General features: G+C 40.1%; 1 protein-coding gene across 1 annotated transcript in view; it reads right to left on the bottom strand.

The window, feature by feature from the left end:
* Nucleotides 1-1,688: 1,688 nt before the first annotated feature.
* LOC104962934 (xylosyltransferase 1-like) overlaps nt 1,689-14,143 on the bottom strand; it is a gene marked incomplete at its 5' end in the record, with an annotated part of 29,560 nt that continues 17,105 nt past the window's right edge. The window contains 2 exons of the mRNA XM_010791447.1: nt 1,689-4,692; nt 7,782-8,115. Of these exons, the coding sequence (XP_010789749.1) occupies nt 4,370-4,692; nt 7,782-8,115 (657 nt within the window). The remainder of the gene's footprint in view (nt 4,693-7,781; nt 8,116-14,143) is intronic.

Below are 14,143 nucleotides of genomic sequence, written 5' to 3'. Positions count from 1 at the left end.
TGAAAAAAACGTATGGATCTTACAATTTCAGAGGCGTTTTTGTACAAATACTACGTCCTACGTTGTGGACCAGCGTAGTTATTACACTTTTTTTATGAGACTGGGTTGCAACCACAATAGCCAGCATGTGTAGTTCTCGGGGGGCGTTCGAGTCCAGTTTTTAATAGTCTGCCGTGGTTTCGTTCCATTTCAAAGAGATTGACGCTCGGCGTAACCTTGGCGCACTGACACTCCAACATCCAAATCCCAGAGCTTGGAGATTAATCACGGGGTTTGTCAACGGGACTGTAGTCCCAAACAATAGCTGGGGATTATGGGTGAGAGAGACTAGTGTCTGCAACCTTTCTGTCTGTGCTGGATTATGGAGATGTGGTTTATATGAATGCATCTTCTCAGTGCCTTCACTCGCTGGACACTGTCTACCACGGTGCACTGAGATTCATCACAAAACTCAAAACCTTGACGCACCACTGCAATCTATACACTCGTGTTGGATGGTCTTCCCTGACCATGCGTAGACTGAAACATTGGCCTATCCTTATATATAAGGCTATTCTTGGTGCTCTTCCCCCTTATCTAAGCATGTACATAAACAGAAAATGCACTGGATCTTATCGGCTTCGCTCCGAGAACTTTTTCCTTTTAACTGTACCAAAGGTCCGTACTGAACTTGGGAAAAGGGCGTTCAGTTACGCTGCCCCTCAAACTTGGAACCTGCTTCAAACTGAGCTGAAACTCAGAGAGCTGCTCTCATTAAACACACTCAAAGAAACTTTAACTGACCTTGAAGCAGGCCGCTGTGTCTGTAAATGCTTTGGCTAAACTTGGTGTATGACTGTGTTGTGATTGTTTGTTTCTTAATTGTCTGTAACTGTAAAACTGTCTGAAACTGTGCTGTTATCATTCTTGGGCCAGGACTCTCTTGAAAAAGAGATTTTTAATCTCAATGAGACCTATCCTGGTTAAATAAAGGTACAAATAAAAAATAATAAATAAAATAAATAAATGTCCAATTTAATTACAAAATATTCATTTATATGTATGTTCACATGAAAATCTATACATATAAATGAATCTTTTGTAATTCAATTGGACATTTATTTATTTTATTTTTTATTTTCATGCAAAATAGGTCCATCCAACCAGCCGACACATTTTTCTAACCTTCTTCAGGACAAAGCCTGGACGTGGCAACACTGAGGGCAGGGAGTTTAGAGTAATGTTATTATAGCTTTCTATTTCTCAAAAAAAAAAACCTTGGTACTGCTAGAAACAATGCCAATGAGAGCTGTAAAACTAAGCCTTAACAATGGGCTGAAAGACCCAAAACACTCCCTAGAGCTGAGGGGAACTGCAGTCCCAAGATGATTTGTTTTTTACGCTTTAGGCGACCCCTTTTACATTACACATAGCCATTAAATCGATTATTAATACAAAACTTTGATTGGTAGTGTTGCTTTAATGGAATTTAAATCACATTTTGCTAAGCCTTTCCTCCGTGTAAGGATATTTTGAGACATATAAGGAGTTTAGGACAAGATTCATGTTTAACGAAAAATATTCTGTATTACATGCATTATTTTACCCGGTTAATTTAACTTGGTCTATATTCACAACAGCAGAGTAATGGTGGAAAGATGCTTCAGCAGGTTTCAAGATTTAAGTCCACATGAGCTTTTTTTCCATATAATTTTATTTCCAAAAAGCAGTCAGAGAAAAGTAAGACAAGCCAGTCAAGAACAACAAAACAAATAAAAACAAAAGCTGATAAAGACATAAGGCCTGATGATATATACATCAGCAGACATCTTTTTGGTGTTGCAGTACCAGTGAACCACTCCACAAACTCATGGTATTCTTCCCATCAGATCAAAAAACAAATAACATAATAAAAGGTTTTCCTTCTTTTAATGGACAGAGAACATACTAAAAGTCAGCTAAGGCACACAGAGCCTCCCCGGAAAAAGATAACGGGGGGGGGGGGAACGTCAGTTCAAAGAAGTTTGTGCAACAGTTGCTCAACAATACATTCCAGCAAGAACAACAACAATCTGGCATGTGATTTTCTCTGAGAGGCAAAAAGGACAAGGTTGTTGTCACAGCTGTCCAAAAAACACTGAAACAGGTTATGTACTTTGATCAATAAACACCATCAATTTACTCTTTGTGCCCAGTTATTAACACTTCAGAAATTCTTAATAATTAATTTTAACCACATCTGTATTTACATGTACAATACCTTTTTTTTAAAACAATATTTCAATACAAAATACCTATGTACATCTTCATTTGTTAATCATTTTGTTACAAAATAGGACTTCCACATTGACTTACATTTATTTAATTCACCTTTTTCCAAAACTGTCATTGAGCTTACATAATAATATGTATTGTGTGATGTAGTTGTTCTGAACAGGGAGGCATGATAAGTTAAAAGCTGGCAGCAGAAGCCAACCAGTGAAAAACTAAAACTGTCCTTTTCATCTTAAACCCCATAATGCGTTAAGAGGGAAGGAGTGATAGCATTCGACACATCCGACAAGAGAGGCAAGGTGAACTTGACATTAATGAACAGAAATGTCTCTTAATTAGCCTGTGCAGAAACACTCACTTAGCCCGTGTGGTGGCTAAACAATGTTGACAATCACAGATTGAACTCTAATTGGCTCCAGATGAAACTTATTTCAAAGAAAAACAAACATCTGAGCGCACCTGTTGTTCAGGATGAGTTATAAATTGTTGTCCGGAGATTGTCTCAATGGCAGAACAAGGGTTGATGGGTCATGTAGGGATTTATGCATTTTGCAATCAAATACAATATAATATTCACTTGAAATTGTACATTATGGTCACAGCATGAAGATCACCACAATCATTCTGAAACTGACTTGAACCATGAAACACCAAAATGCAAAGTTTCTTCTTTGACTCAGACGCTGTCCAATGTGTGTGAGGTTTGTTCCCCTTGCCGAGGTTGTTAGGTATAGTTGACCTCTGACCCCGCAGGTCAGTGTCTTTCTCTTGGCAAACAGCCATGTACGAAACCAAGACAAGGAGATCTATTCAGACAGGACAACATGGACTAACACACAGGTGCGGGCCGTAAAAAGGTACAAGTTTGGGGTTAGGGCCTTTGTAAATAAAGGCGGCTTTCTTTACAAAAAATATTATCATGCTGCCAAGGCAGCGTCGCAGTTATTTAGTCACTGACTAAAAATATCAGTATTAATATAAACTTATAAATAAATAGCGACTCATGGACTCACCCAACCCCCCTTCCTCATTCACACATTTTTTTTGAGACTTGTATAATCTTGTACAACATAAGGTGGAAGAAAGTAAAAAAAGATGAGGATGATCATTTAAGGTCAGCTCGAGTGTTTCAGTTGGAGGCATGTCGGTGAAAAAAACAACCTGTTGGTTTTTAGTAAAATAAACCGAAACTATGTGAATGTGAAGTCTTAAAACGCTATTGTACAAAGAACAAAAATGAAGCTTTTATGAATTTACAACACTAAAACTAACATTAGATTTCTATTATAATCCAAATAGGTTTCATTATTCTGAAAAGGCCTCTTTATTTGCATTCTTCTTTTTCCATATTTTAACGAAATGTTACTGCAGCAGTTCCACATCCTGATCAGCCACTGAACTGAGAGCAGTTGTGCTGCTGTTACTTATCCGTTCTACTGATTTACAAACTGAAGTCATCCAACTATCTCTTGAGTTTTGAATTAATTTGCTTTGAAAATGCTAAAATATTTCTCCATAAATGGGACATTTATAATCTTAAATGGTGCTGCATTTGAGTTGTATCAAAATAATCTTCTCCGACTGTTTGGGTAAATCTGAACACTCAGATGTTGTCTCATTTTGTTTATGTTGACACACACTTAAGGAGGCACATTTAGTTCAGTACTAGGCTTCCTCCTCATGCATGTCTTTTTCTGCAGCAGAGCTTCGTCTGTTGCCAGTGTCACATGACCACTGTGCCCCGTGCAGGGCTTTAAAAGCTGACTTCATAATTCATTCAGCAGCAAAAATAAATGCTCGAAAATTGCAACGTTTGATCACAGTAAAATTCAGCCATGAGAAGAAAAATAAATACACTGAGAAACTGAAATAGCAAAGCCAGCATAATCCCCTAAAAGGAGGAACCCCGTGGGAGGATCTGAAAATCGTTCCTTTCGCTTTCTGTCCAGACACCCTCGCCAACCCCCGAGAAAATACACTTTTTCCTTTGTTTCCCTCTCCTTCAGAGACAGAGATCACGTTTCCTTCCCCCACCTGCAGCGAACCCCTTAAATAAATAAAAATCAACAGTGAATCTCCTGCGCCGCGGCCTCCTGTCCAGCTGGAGGCCTCGCTGCTACCTGATGCGCCCGTCTTCGCGCGCCACTCCCATGTGGGACTTGGGGTCTGGGCTCAGGGAACTCCAGGGGTTCTTAGGGCAGGCCTGCATGACGGGGCAGGCGGTGGGGCCCACGGCGCAGACGTCGGCCGCCTCCCACATCTCGCCCACCAGGCTGTCTGACCAGCGCTCCAGCTCGGGGCCGGTCAGGGCCGCGTTCCTTTTGGCCTGCTCCACGAAGCCCAGGCTGACCGGGATGTTGAGCACCGGGTTGAGGCCGTGGAAACTCTGCTCCATGTAGCTGTTCTTAGTGGGCCCGTTGTGGAGCTTCAGAGTATCCTCTGAAGAGACGTGGGAAGGAAGAGAGAAAGAGAACAGAGAAGGAGTTGATCATCAGTGGTCAGACGGAGAGAGGGAGACATGAACGGTAAGATATCAAAGCAAAGAACGTGTGTTCCTTAAGTATTATCTGAACCGGTGTCTTGGTACTGCTAATTTTGTTGGATTGATTCTCACAACTAAGTCTCATTCTTTCATGTGGTATTTCAAGCCACTGTGATGCTGACTGTGTGGAAACGGTCAGACGCGCCCTCATTCTTTCTTCCCATGACAGGCAGGAAGACAGAAAAACGTAGACACACTTTCCCCTTTAAAACACTTTCTCCACCCTAAACTCCACTGAGGCTGTAAATTCCTCACTGCTACTCTAACTGGGGCGCTAGCCAGCCTCTCTAACCATGGCTGAGCAGCGCTTTTCATGCACCGGTGACAGAAAAGATGCAGTCAGACATGAGGTGCACCGCCAGGCAGAGAGATGGCCATACCATGCCAGCTAGCTTTGTGGTGGCAGAGTGTGTGACTGTACACTGTGCATTTGTGTGTGTCTGCTTCTGCCAATGCGGGTGGAAGGCCACGTCATATAGTTTAACTGGCATTGCAGGTAGGAGAGAAACCTGGTGCCAGACATGGCAGTGCAAAGTAGATAACTTTATTCTACTGCTAAAAGTTAGGAAGTATTTTCCTGTACAAATATCTGTTAATGATTTAATCCTACTTAATGTCAGGTATTTCTTATTATGTACTGGTATTGAAAGACAATAAGGTCTTTACGGTGTTAATACTGAATTCTAAATCATAGCATAATGGGAGCACTTATGGACATAAAACTGACTTAATATTTTCCGTTATACAGAACTATCTATTTAACATATGCCGACGTTAGCCACCACAAGCTACTGGTCATACGAAATGGAATGTTCATTAGTATACTGAATTGAATACAGTTAGATTTTGCTGCTTAAAACAGCTGTTCATTTAAATTCAAAGTTACATAATATACATACATATGCTTTACGTTTGCAAACACAGTAGCAAAGCTATGATCGATAAAAAAATGTAAAACACTATCAGTTAAACAGTTTAATCACGAATGACTAGATCTCTTATTCTTATAAAAAATGGGTCATATGACCACCTCATTAAATATGATGCATTGTGATATAAGAACTACTGAACAGTACTTGAAATGACATTAATAAGGTGCTGCTACACATAAATGCATCACTAATCCAACTACATATACAGTATAATAATTTCTCATTCGGAAACAAGACATAATGAGTCCTTTTGATCAGAATCAGAATCCCTTTATTCGTCCCACAGAGGGGACATTTGCATTTGTTACAGAAAAGAGCCATGGCAGCTTAAAATTACCCAAGAAGCATGAATAAATTATAAATCTAGCCGGTAACAGTGTTTCTAATATTTACATCAACAAACCAAAAAAGTACAACCTACCAGATAAATGGACTTTATCTGATGCTACTCATCTGATAACTGAGGTACAACACTATATAAGATAACAAACTTTGGAGCGAAACCGTTAAATTAGCATTAGGGTAAATGTGTCTCCACATACGTCAATAGGAAGCAAGAGAAGATTGAACCTTAACAGCCGTAAACCCAGAGATGAATATTTAACTCACACTTTTGCACAAAAGCCCACTGAGACACAGGTCGAAGACAAAGCTGTTACTTTACTTGTTGTTTGTCTCCATCATTAAAACGGCTCAGTAAGATTATTAGACGGAGAAAGGCCCGATTAAGCCGAACCAGCGTCTCTACTCTCAAGTGATTTCAGAGCAAAGTGGCTGCTTACGGAGTTAAACAATGCGATGTCCCTTATCCACGCTGCCTGATTGATTTCATTGTTTCATTGTTTTTGGACGGCTAAATGCGCTGTTGTTTAACACTCTTGTTAAGTGTGTATGAGCAGCAGCCGGGTTATTAAAGGTGACTTGATGACAAACAACCGGAGTCTGCAGAGGCCCAGAGGCTTGATTAGAAAGGGCATCAAAGCAAATATAAGGCTGCGCGTGAGTGTGTGTGTGTTTGTCTACAGACACTTAAGAGCGCTTATCGTTGCAAACTATGTGAGTGTCAATTGAAGAAGATACTAAAAACAGTTTTTCTCATGTTTAACATCCAGTATTTGAACTATTGATCTAGATAAAGCAGGTGATTTTTGTGTTTCAAAGCAAAAATAAGCGTTACATGGGTTTATCACAACTACAAGCAGCAGTTGCTTCTACTCTAAAAACGTGACAACAAAAATGCTCACAATGTTTGGTTTGAACACTAAGTCTCATTTTGTGACGTGTTCAAAATGCAAGAGGGGGAAGGGGAAAAATGTGTAAGTAACAACACTGCTCTATACAAATGATCCATTACAAGAAAAAGTCCTTTATTTGAAATTGTACCTAAAAGTAAGCAACTGTAATTGCCAAAATGCTGCAAAAGTAACAGTACATATTCTCCATAACAGCCTCTTTCATAGTGAGTTCATATTTAACATTATTGGATTATTATTATTACCTGTGCCTTCCCATTTGAGCTCATTTTACTTTATTTCTAAGTATCTTAAATCATATTATGATCCTAGTATTTTTCACATTCGCATTGTGCTTTTACTTCTTACATTTTCAAAACAGTTTTGTTGATTTAGTTTGAATGTGTGTTTAGTGGCGTGATCATTATTATTTAGAGTCATTGCGTGCATGTTGATTTGAACACGATCCGTGTATCCATCATTTCCTGGTTTCTCTAAACAAGAGCGACCATTGAAATCGTATCATTTTGCCGTTGTTCAGCATCAAAACATTCGTTAGCTAACAATTCCATTATTGTTCTATTAATATAAAGGGAGGTCAGGTACTCTTTAAAACAGCTGGTAGCTATGGGTACTTTTTTACTTAAGTACATTTCAAAGCCCATACTTCTTTATTGTTACTTGAATAAAGAATTTTAGTCAATACTTCTACTTTTACCAGAGTATTTTTAAACACGAGTATCTGTACTTCTACGTGAGTAAAGGATGTGCGTACTTTTGCCATCTCTGCACAGAGGAAGGAATGAACTGAATGAATCTCACCTTGTCGTATGGGCTGGCGCTTGCTGTAGGTCAGCGGGGCGATGAGGAAGCGCATCTCGGCCACGGGGCTCCAGTGGTGCAGGATGCGGACGCTCCACACGCCGGGCCGCAGCGGCAGGTTGAGCGGCGGGCGGTAGTGAGTGAACTCTGCCCCCGCGTCGATCAGGATGTCATAGGTGGCCGCGATGACGTTGGTGGGGTCGATCCACACGACCGTGACGGTGACGTTGGGCCCCTTGCTCCACTTCTGCATGCCCACCGTCTCGTCCATGGGGCCCATCAGGCCGCCAAAGTTTCTGAACATGCGCTCTTTGGCATCCCACTCAGTGCCAATCTGAAAAAGATAAATAAGAGTGACAGAATGAGGTAAGTCGAGAGCGAGATATAAATACATACTCTGTGCATGCATCATCATTTGATTAATAAAGGTCCCCTATTATGCAAAATCCACGTTTCCATGTCTTTTATACTTATGTGTCCCCTCTGTGTAAAGAGATTCTGAAAGTTTCAGGAAAAAAGATTAGCTCACTTTTTTTCCTGATCCATTTATATAAAAACATGTCTGAAAAGGAGCTGATCAGATTTTGGACACTTTATGATGTCATAACGATTGTTTGGCTTGTGTAACCATTAGCCAATCACCAACCAAGTTAACCCCCCTCACCTTATCACCTGAATTGTGTTATTTTTTAGTCAAATATCTCTCAGAGGGGTCTGGCTCATTATTTTCAAAGTAACAGACAGAGAATCAGCACTTTTTCACGGCTGAAACAGAGGGGGTTATGGGATGCTGCAATGCACGATCTGTTTGGTATTTCGAGCCTAAAACTTCAGAGACATGTTTTGTATATATAGAGACCTATAATATCTTGATGAAAAACAGAATAATAGGGGACCTTTAAGATAACCAATATCTGCACTGAATTATCGAGGGGATTCATCTCCAGCATGCATTTTCTATCAAACAGCCACATACTGCAGCCCAGCCCTCCACAGCTGTTATGTAACGTCATAATGAGCAGAGGCTGACAGCAGAGATTGTTTCTTCCTGCACATTTTGAGTCTATTTGTCTGATTGAGCTGTATTCCCGAGTATATCTTTTACAGGGAAAATGAGAGGCAGCCCGAGGACCGCACATGACTAGACCCCGACCACATCCCCTTGGGGGGGGGGGAGATAAAATGCATCCGTGGTTTGCTCTCAGAACACATCTCAGAGATCGAAAGAAAGAAGAAGGGCAATAAGCAGCGGGATCCAGCGTGAGCAGTATTTGTCCTCAACATAAACTGCAGAGGAGACGATTACAATCTGACATCAGTGGGAAAAAAACACTGACATTATATGAAGACAGCGTTTTGACCAAAGAAAAAGGGATGCTCGGAGCAAACTCCCGTAAAAAAGGTCTAAGTGCTGCAACAAAGATAGAGAATGCTGCCTTCTCTGCGACAATTTTGCGGTAAATAAACGGAATATAAAAACGTAACAGATAATACCAAAGTCAAATATATCTCATGTGAATATATGAGACATGCATTGCCTCTGGCTGCAGAATATAGAATTAGCTGCCAGCATGCAGCACACTGGAGGACTGCCAGAGGAACGAGGAGCCAATTTAAGATTATTATGTCCTGTAAACTTACATAATGAACATTTAGCAGACACATGTTTGTTTCATTTAACTTAGATCTATAGGTCATGTATTTTTGAACTTATGATTTGACGATAAAGGACATTGAAGGACTAAAAAAAAGAGACTGTAAAAGGAAGGGGAAACAAATGACGAGAACAGCGTGAATACATGAGTATGGCTAATTGCCTTTAATGTCTCCATTTCGGTAAAAGCTGTAACTGAAGACCTGCGTGTGTTGCTGTATGCACAATGAGACACGTGTAGTGATCGAGATTGATGGGGGAGATAGAGAGGGAGGCCACACACACACACACACACACACACACACACACACACACACACACACACACACACACACACACACACACACACACACACACACACACACACACACAGACAGTGAACGATGTCTGGGGGTGTTGGCAGAAACGTGAGAAGGATGGCGTCTTTAGGAAGCGCTCATCCTTTACAATGGTAGCTGATTAACACCCCTCACCCTTCTGGACGATCAATGGCTGACTGGAACTGACTCTGTACTGCATCCTTCGAGAATTGAGATTGCGAGGTCCAGTATAAATAGACACTGAACGCATAAATTAGACTGCGTGGGTCTGTCTTGGTCATCCGTGAAAAGACATCTCGCTTTCATCTCAATTATTGGACTGACCTCTGGCCATTTCTGCCCCATGGACCTTGGATCTTTTCTCTTTAAATTACTGCTCAGGTTTGCTGTCCTCTGCAGCTCACTACTTTATTCAAGCCTGGCACACGCTCCATCCACCGATTGATTGGCAGCGCTCTTGTTCGGAGCCCGAGAAAGAAATGAAGGGAGTATTGACGGAGGAATCTCACTGTAATCCACTGGGAGAGAGGAGGCAGAAGGCCGACTAAAGTCAGAGTCATGAGAGGGAGATTCTGACAATATGCAAAGGCTGTGGGTAGGAGGGGACCCACGAGACCTGCTTTTGCTTCTTGCCTAGAGTTGATTTGCCAACAAGCGTCGACAAAGTGCATAGTCAATTATGCAAAAACTGGTGGCAGAGCAGTTCCTCTTTTTTAAGGAGGAAGTATTTTTTCACTTTCTGCACCAAGAAACACATATGGAATAAACTGACGCACATGCAGGCAATTCCTACCTAATAAAGCTTAAAGTACATAGAACATATATATTGACATTGCACAGAGCTACAGGTCCTAAAGCCCACGCAGATACAACATTTACTAAGTTTTTCGCAGCTATTTTTAACCTGTGGGATATGCCAAATGGTCAGATTGAATTAAACTCTTTGGTCATAGTTCACAATTCACTAATATAAAGAACGTCAGATAAAAAACTGCTTATTTAAATGTACTACTATTACATTTGAATATCATCATGACTACTAATGGGGCTTGCATCAAGGCTAACATATTTTTTCCAATTATAGGCCATTTCATATCTCTATAGCAATATAGTTCACATATAGCTTGGTATAGCAGGTAATTACATAAATAAAACATCTATTTAAAATGGTAAAACCTATTATACTTATTCATATGTGAACTAAATACTTGACAAAAGAAACCTTTTTTCCCCTTATTTAATTATGAACCCTGTAGTGCAAAACAAACTTAACAGCTGAAATAATGGAGAAAGAACAATGTAATATTTCAATATATACACATTTGTTAATCGTATTAAGCGGAGTGATCACGTGTGAAGTAAAAACAATGATAAGAATGAGATTTTATTGGAAAATGTTTTTAGTATCTGCTAGTTATTATCATTTTAGACAACATTATTGAGTATTTCAATAACTATATATATAATTTTAATTCCACTAAAATGACAATAAATCATCAAAAATAAATGATCCTTCTGATGTAGTAACACTAAATGGATTGTTTTGAAATGTAATAGAGATGTGGACAGTGGGAGGCAACACTGTGCCAGTAAAGGTGTCAAGGAAATATGACTCTGAATACATTACATTTGGACCCATTATTTATTTAAGTCATCACGGCTGACCGGGCTTACACATATTGGCAGTCAATTCTATTTTTTAAATATTTTTATTTTCTTATCTTTTTGGAAAGGTCTTCCTTGGATATGTATTAGTGCAGCTTAAAGTTTAGAGTAAAGTGGTTTTCAATATTTCAGTGATTCCTTTCTGTGACTAAGGCATCACTGACTGGGTTAAATTCAACATATATCTGCAGGTAATACGCAAAGGAACCAGTAGAGAGAAATCCATTCCTCCAGTCTGACGGTGGGTCAAACAGGGATTAACTAATGGTCCATTTCAGCCTCCAGCTAGCGATGAACTCCACCCTCGACCTGTCCCTTGTCTGCTCCTACACCATAAGCTTTTGGCTTAAGACCAATACCCAATCAAGCCTTATGACTGCTCACCAAGATGGAGGCTTATGACCTTTTTTTGCTGATAACTGTACTTGGGAGAAAATGCTTTTGTGGAGGTCATGCTGATCTTGCAACCTCATTGTGACCTCTACTTCACGTTTTCCCATCCCGCTGCCGGCCTGTTTACTCACACTGTTTACTCACTTCAACAAATTACTCAGATTTTCCACTCATCAACAGTAATTAATGAATTTCAGCAGATTTAACCCTCCTTTGTCCTCTGCTGTTGACCTAACCACTAAAGGAGAACATCACACATATATAATTGTACTTTTCTCCATATAAGCTTCATCCTTGATATTGATTACCCATTTTATTCTCTGCTAAATCTCTAACTGATTTAATGGAAAACATAAAAGGCTCCCATCTCATAATCCACCTGTTTTCATCTTATTCCTTCTGACCCTGAATACCTTTTCACGACGTCGCCAGCTAGCCGGCGCCAACACCTCCATTAAATAAGATGGGTCAATTTAATCAGGCAGCAGCAAGGACAGTCCCAGTAGTACATCTGGCCCTCCTTAGAACGAAAGGGCATCAAAGCCCCTCGAGGCCCCGTTCAGAGGCTGATTAGTGGCACTTTGTGTCAGGGTAATCAAACACAGGTGCTCAGCAGCAGACCGGAGGACTCCCTGGGGCCACGTTTACGAGAGTAAGGGACTGTAAGACAGCGCTCGCTAATAAAGATGCACCGTGGAGCGATGGATGGAGGAAGGAAGGGTGGAGAATGCCTCAAAACAGAAGCAATAAACCTACAAAAGAGCAGATGGTTAGCTTAGCTTAGCATTAAAACTAAGCTTATAAAAAAAGTCAATATACTACTTTTACTGAATACTGCCTATGCCAACCTCTAGTAAATGCTTAGAAGAAGACATCTGGGAGCTAGGTTTAATGTGTTTACATTATCTAAAAAGAAAATGGAGGACAAAGGCTCAGCTTGAAATATATCGTGTTGAAATAAAACGTGATCTCCGATAATTCAGAACAATTAGGATTTTATTGCATAGGATTGCAAAATGGACTAGCGCAATACCCAAATCGCAGGATGTGCAATATTTATTGTAAGGGGGAAAATATGTCAAAATACCATTCTAAAATAAAGCTTTGTCCAGGAGTGCAAATTATATACCACACTCAGCAATACTAACATCAGTAAAAAAGAAAATCACACTTCCTCTTTAATGACCACTCTTAAATGAAAGACATCTTTGAAGCACATAATATAACAGGTTTGAAGCTTAATCCTACAAATTCATAATTTTGGAGGCTGTAGTTGTTTGTATTTTGTTTAATTTCATCATCACGTGTCACTCCCTCTTTTATTAACAGTATTACTAATGGGATGACATTTTTCCTAAAATAGGCTTTAATGATTTATGATAAACCAAGCCATTAAATGCAGACATTCAGCAGCCCCATATAGCCAGAATGGATTTTTCCAAGCACTTTTTTCTTGACAATATGACTGTTATATTGCCAGGCCAAACAGGGTCAAATCGTCAAAGAGTCAACTACTCTGATGACGTCCACTAGAATAAGCCTTCTGGTATAACAGCTCTAAACCATCAGTCAAAGTCAGTCACTGTAAAAGATTTGTCAAACTAAGAATAATATACCTCTCAATGTCAGGGCTGACTTAAGGTGAAATACTAATTTTAACTGTGGGGGCTGTAAGTGGTCCAACAGTAAATCATGCTGTAAAAAGGCATATAAAGGCAGCTGGGAGGCGGCAGCAGAGGAGTGAAAGGAAAGCCATATCTGTCTTACTTTCTATCTAAAGGAGGACAGGCATCGCATTGTTAAGCCAACCATATGGTCTATCTCGCAAACTCCAGCACATATTGTTCAGTGTTTCCCCTAGGTTTACTGCCTTGGCAGGGTGCTGCTCGGGTACCCCGACATTTTTTCGGGGCACCCAGTTTTTTGTTATTCTCTGGAGCAGAGAGAGGAGCTGTGGATTATTGTTATTGATATCGTACAGTAACAAAGTATTTGTACATTAAAAAGTAATAAAGTACAGTGTTACACTGTACTTTATTACTTTTATTCAAACTGTATTCCCTTCTTATCATGTAGCCTACACTTCTTCCTTTCATTGATACATTTAAATCACCTGACTACAGCATATAACATACCTGCTGCAACCCTGTGCTGCTTCTGCTGCTGCTTGCCTCATCCTCTATTGCTGGAGGCAGCTCCACCTCATCTGATCTCTGATATGAAAGCAATCGTGTTATGATCATATTGAGTAGGGGTGCACCGAAAGGGAAATTCTTGGCCGAAACCGATACCGAAAATAGGAAACAGTTGGCCGAATGCCGAAAGGCCGA

Source organism: Notothenia coriiceps, unplaced genomic scaffold, assembly GCF_000735185.1.
Source record: "Notothenia coriiceps isolate Sejong01 unplaced genomic scaffold, NC01 NC01_scaffold00035467, whole genome shotgun sequence".
Classification (NCBI taxonomy): Eukaryota; Metazoa; Chordata; class Actinopteri; order Perciformes; family Nototheniidae; genus Notothenia; species Notothenia coriiceps.
The sequence above is the reverse complement of the archived record's forward strand: the minus strand, read 5'-3'. Positions and strand labels throughout refer to the sequence as shown.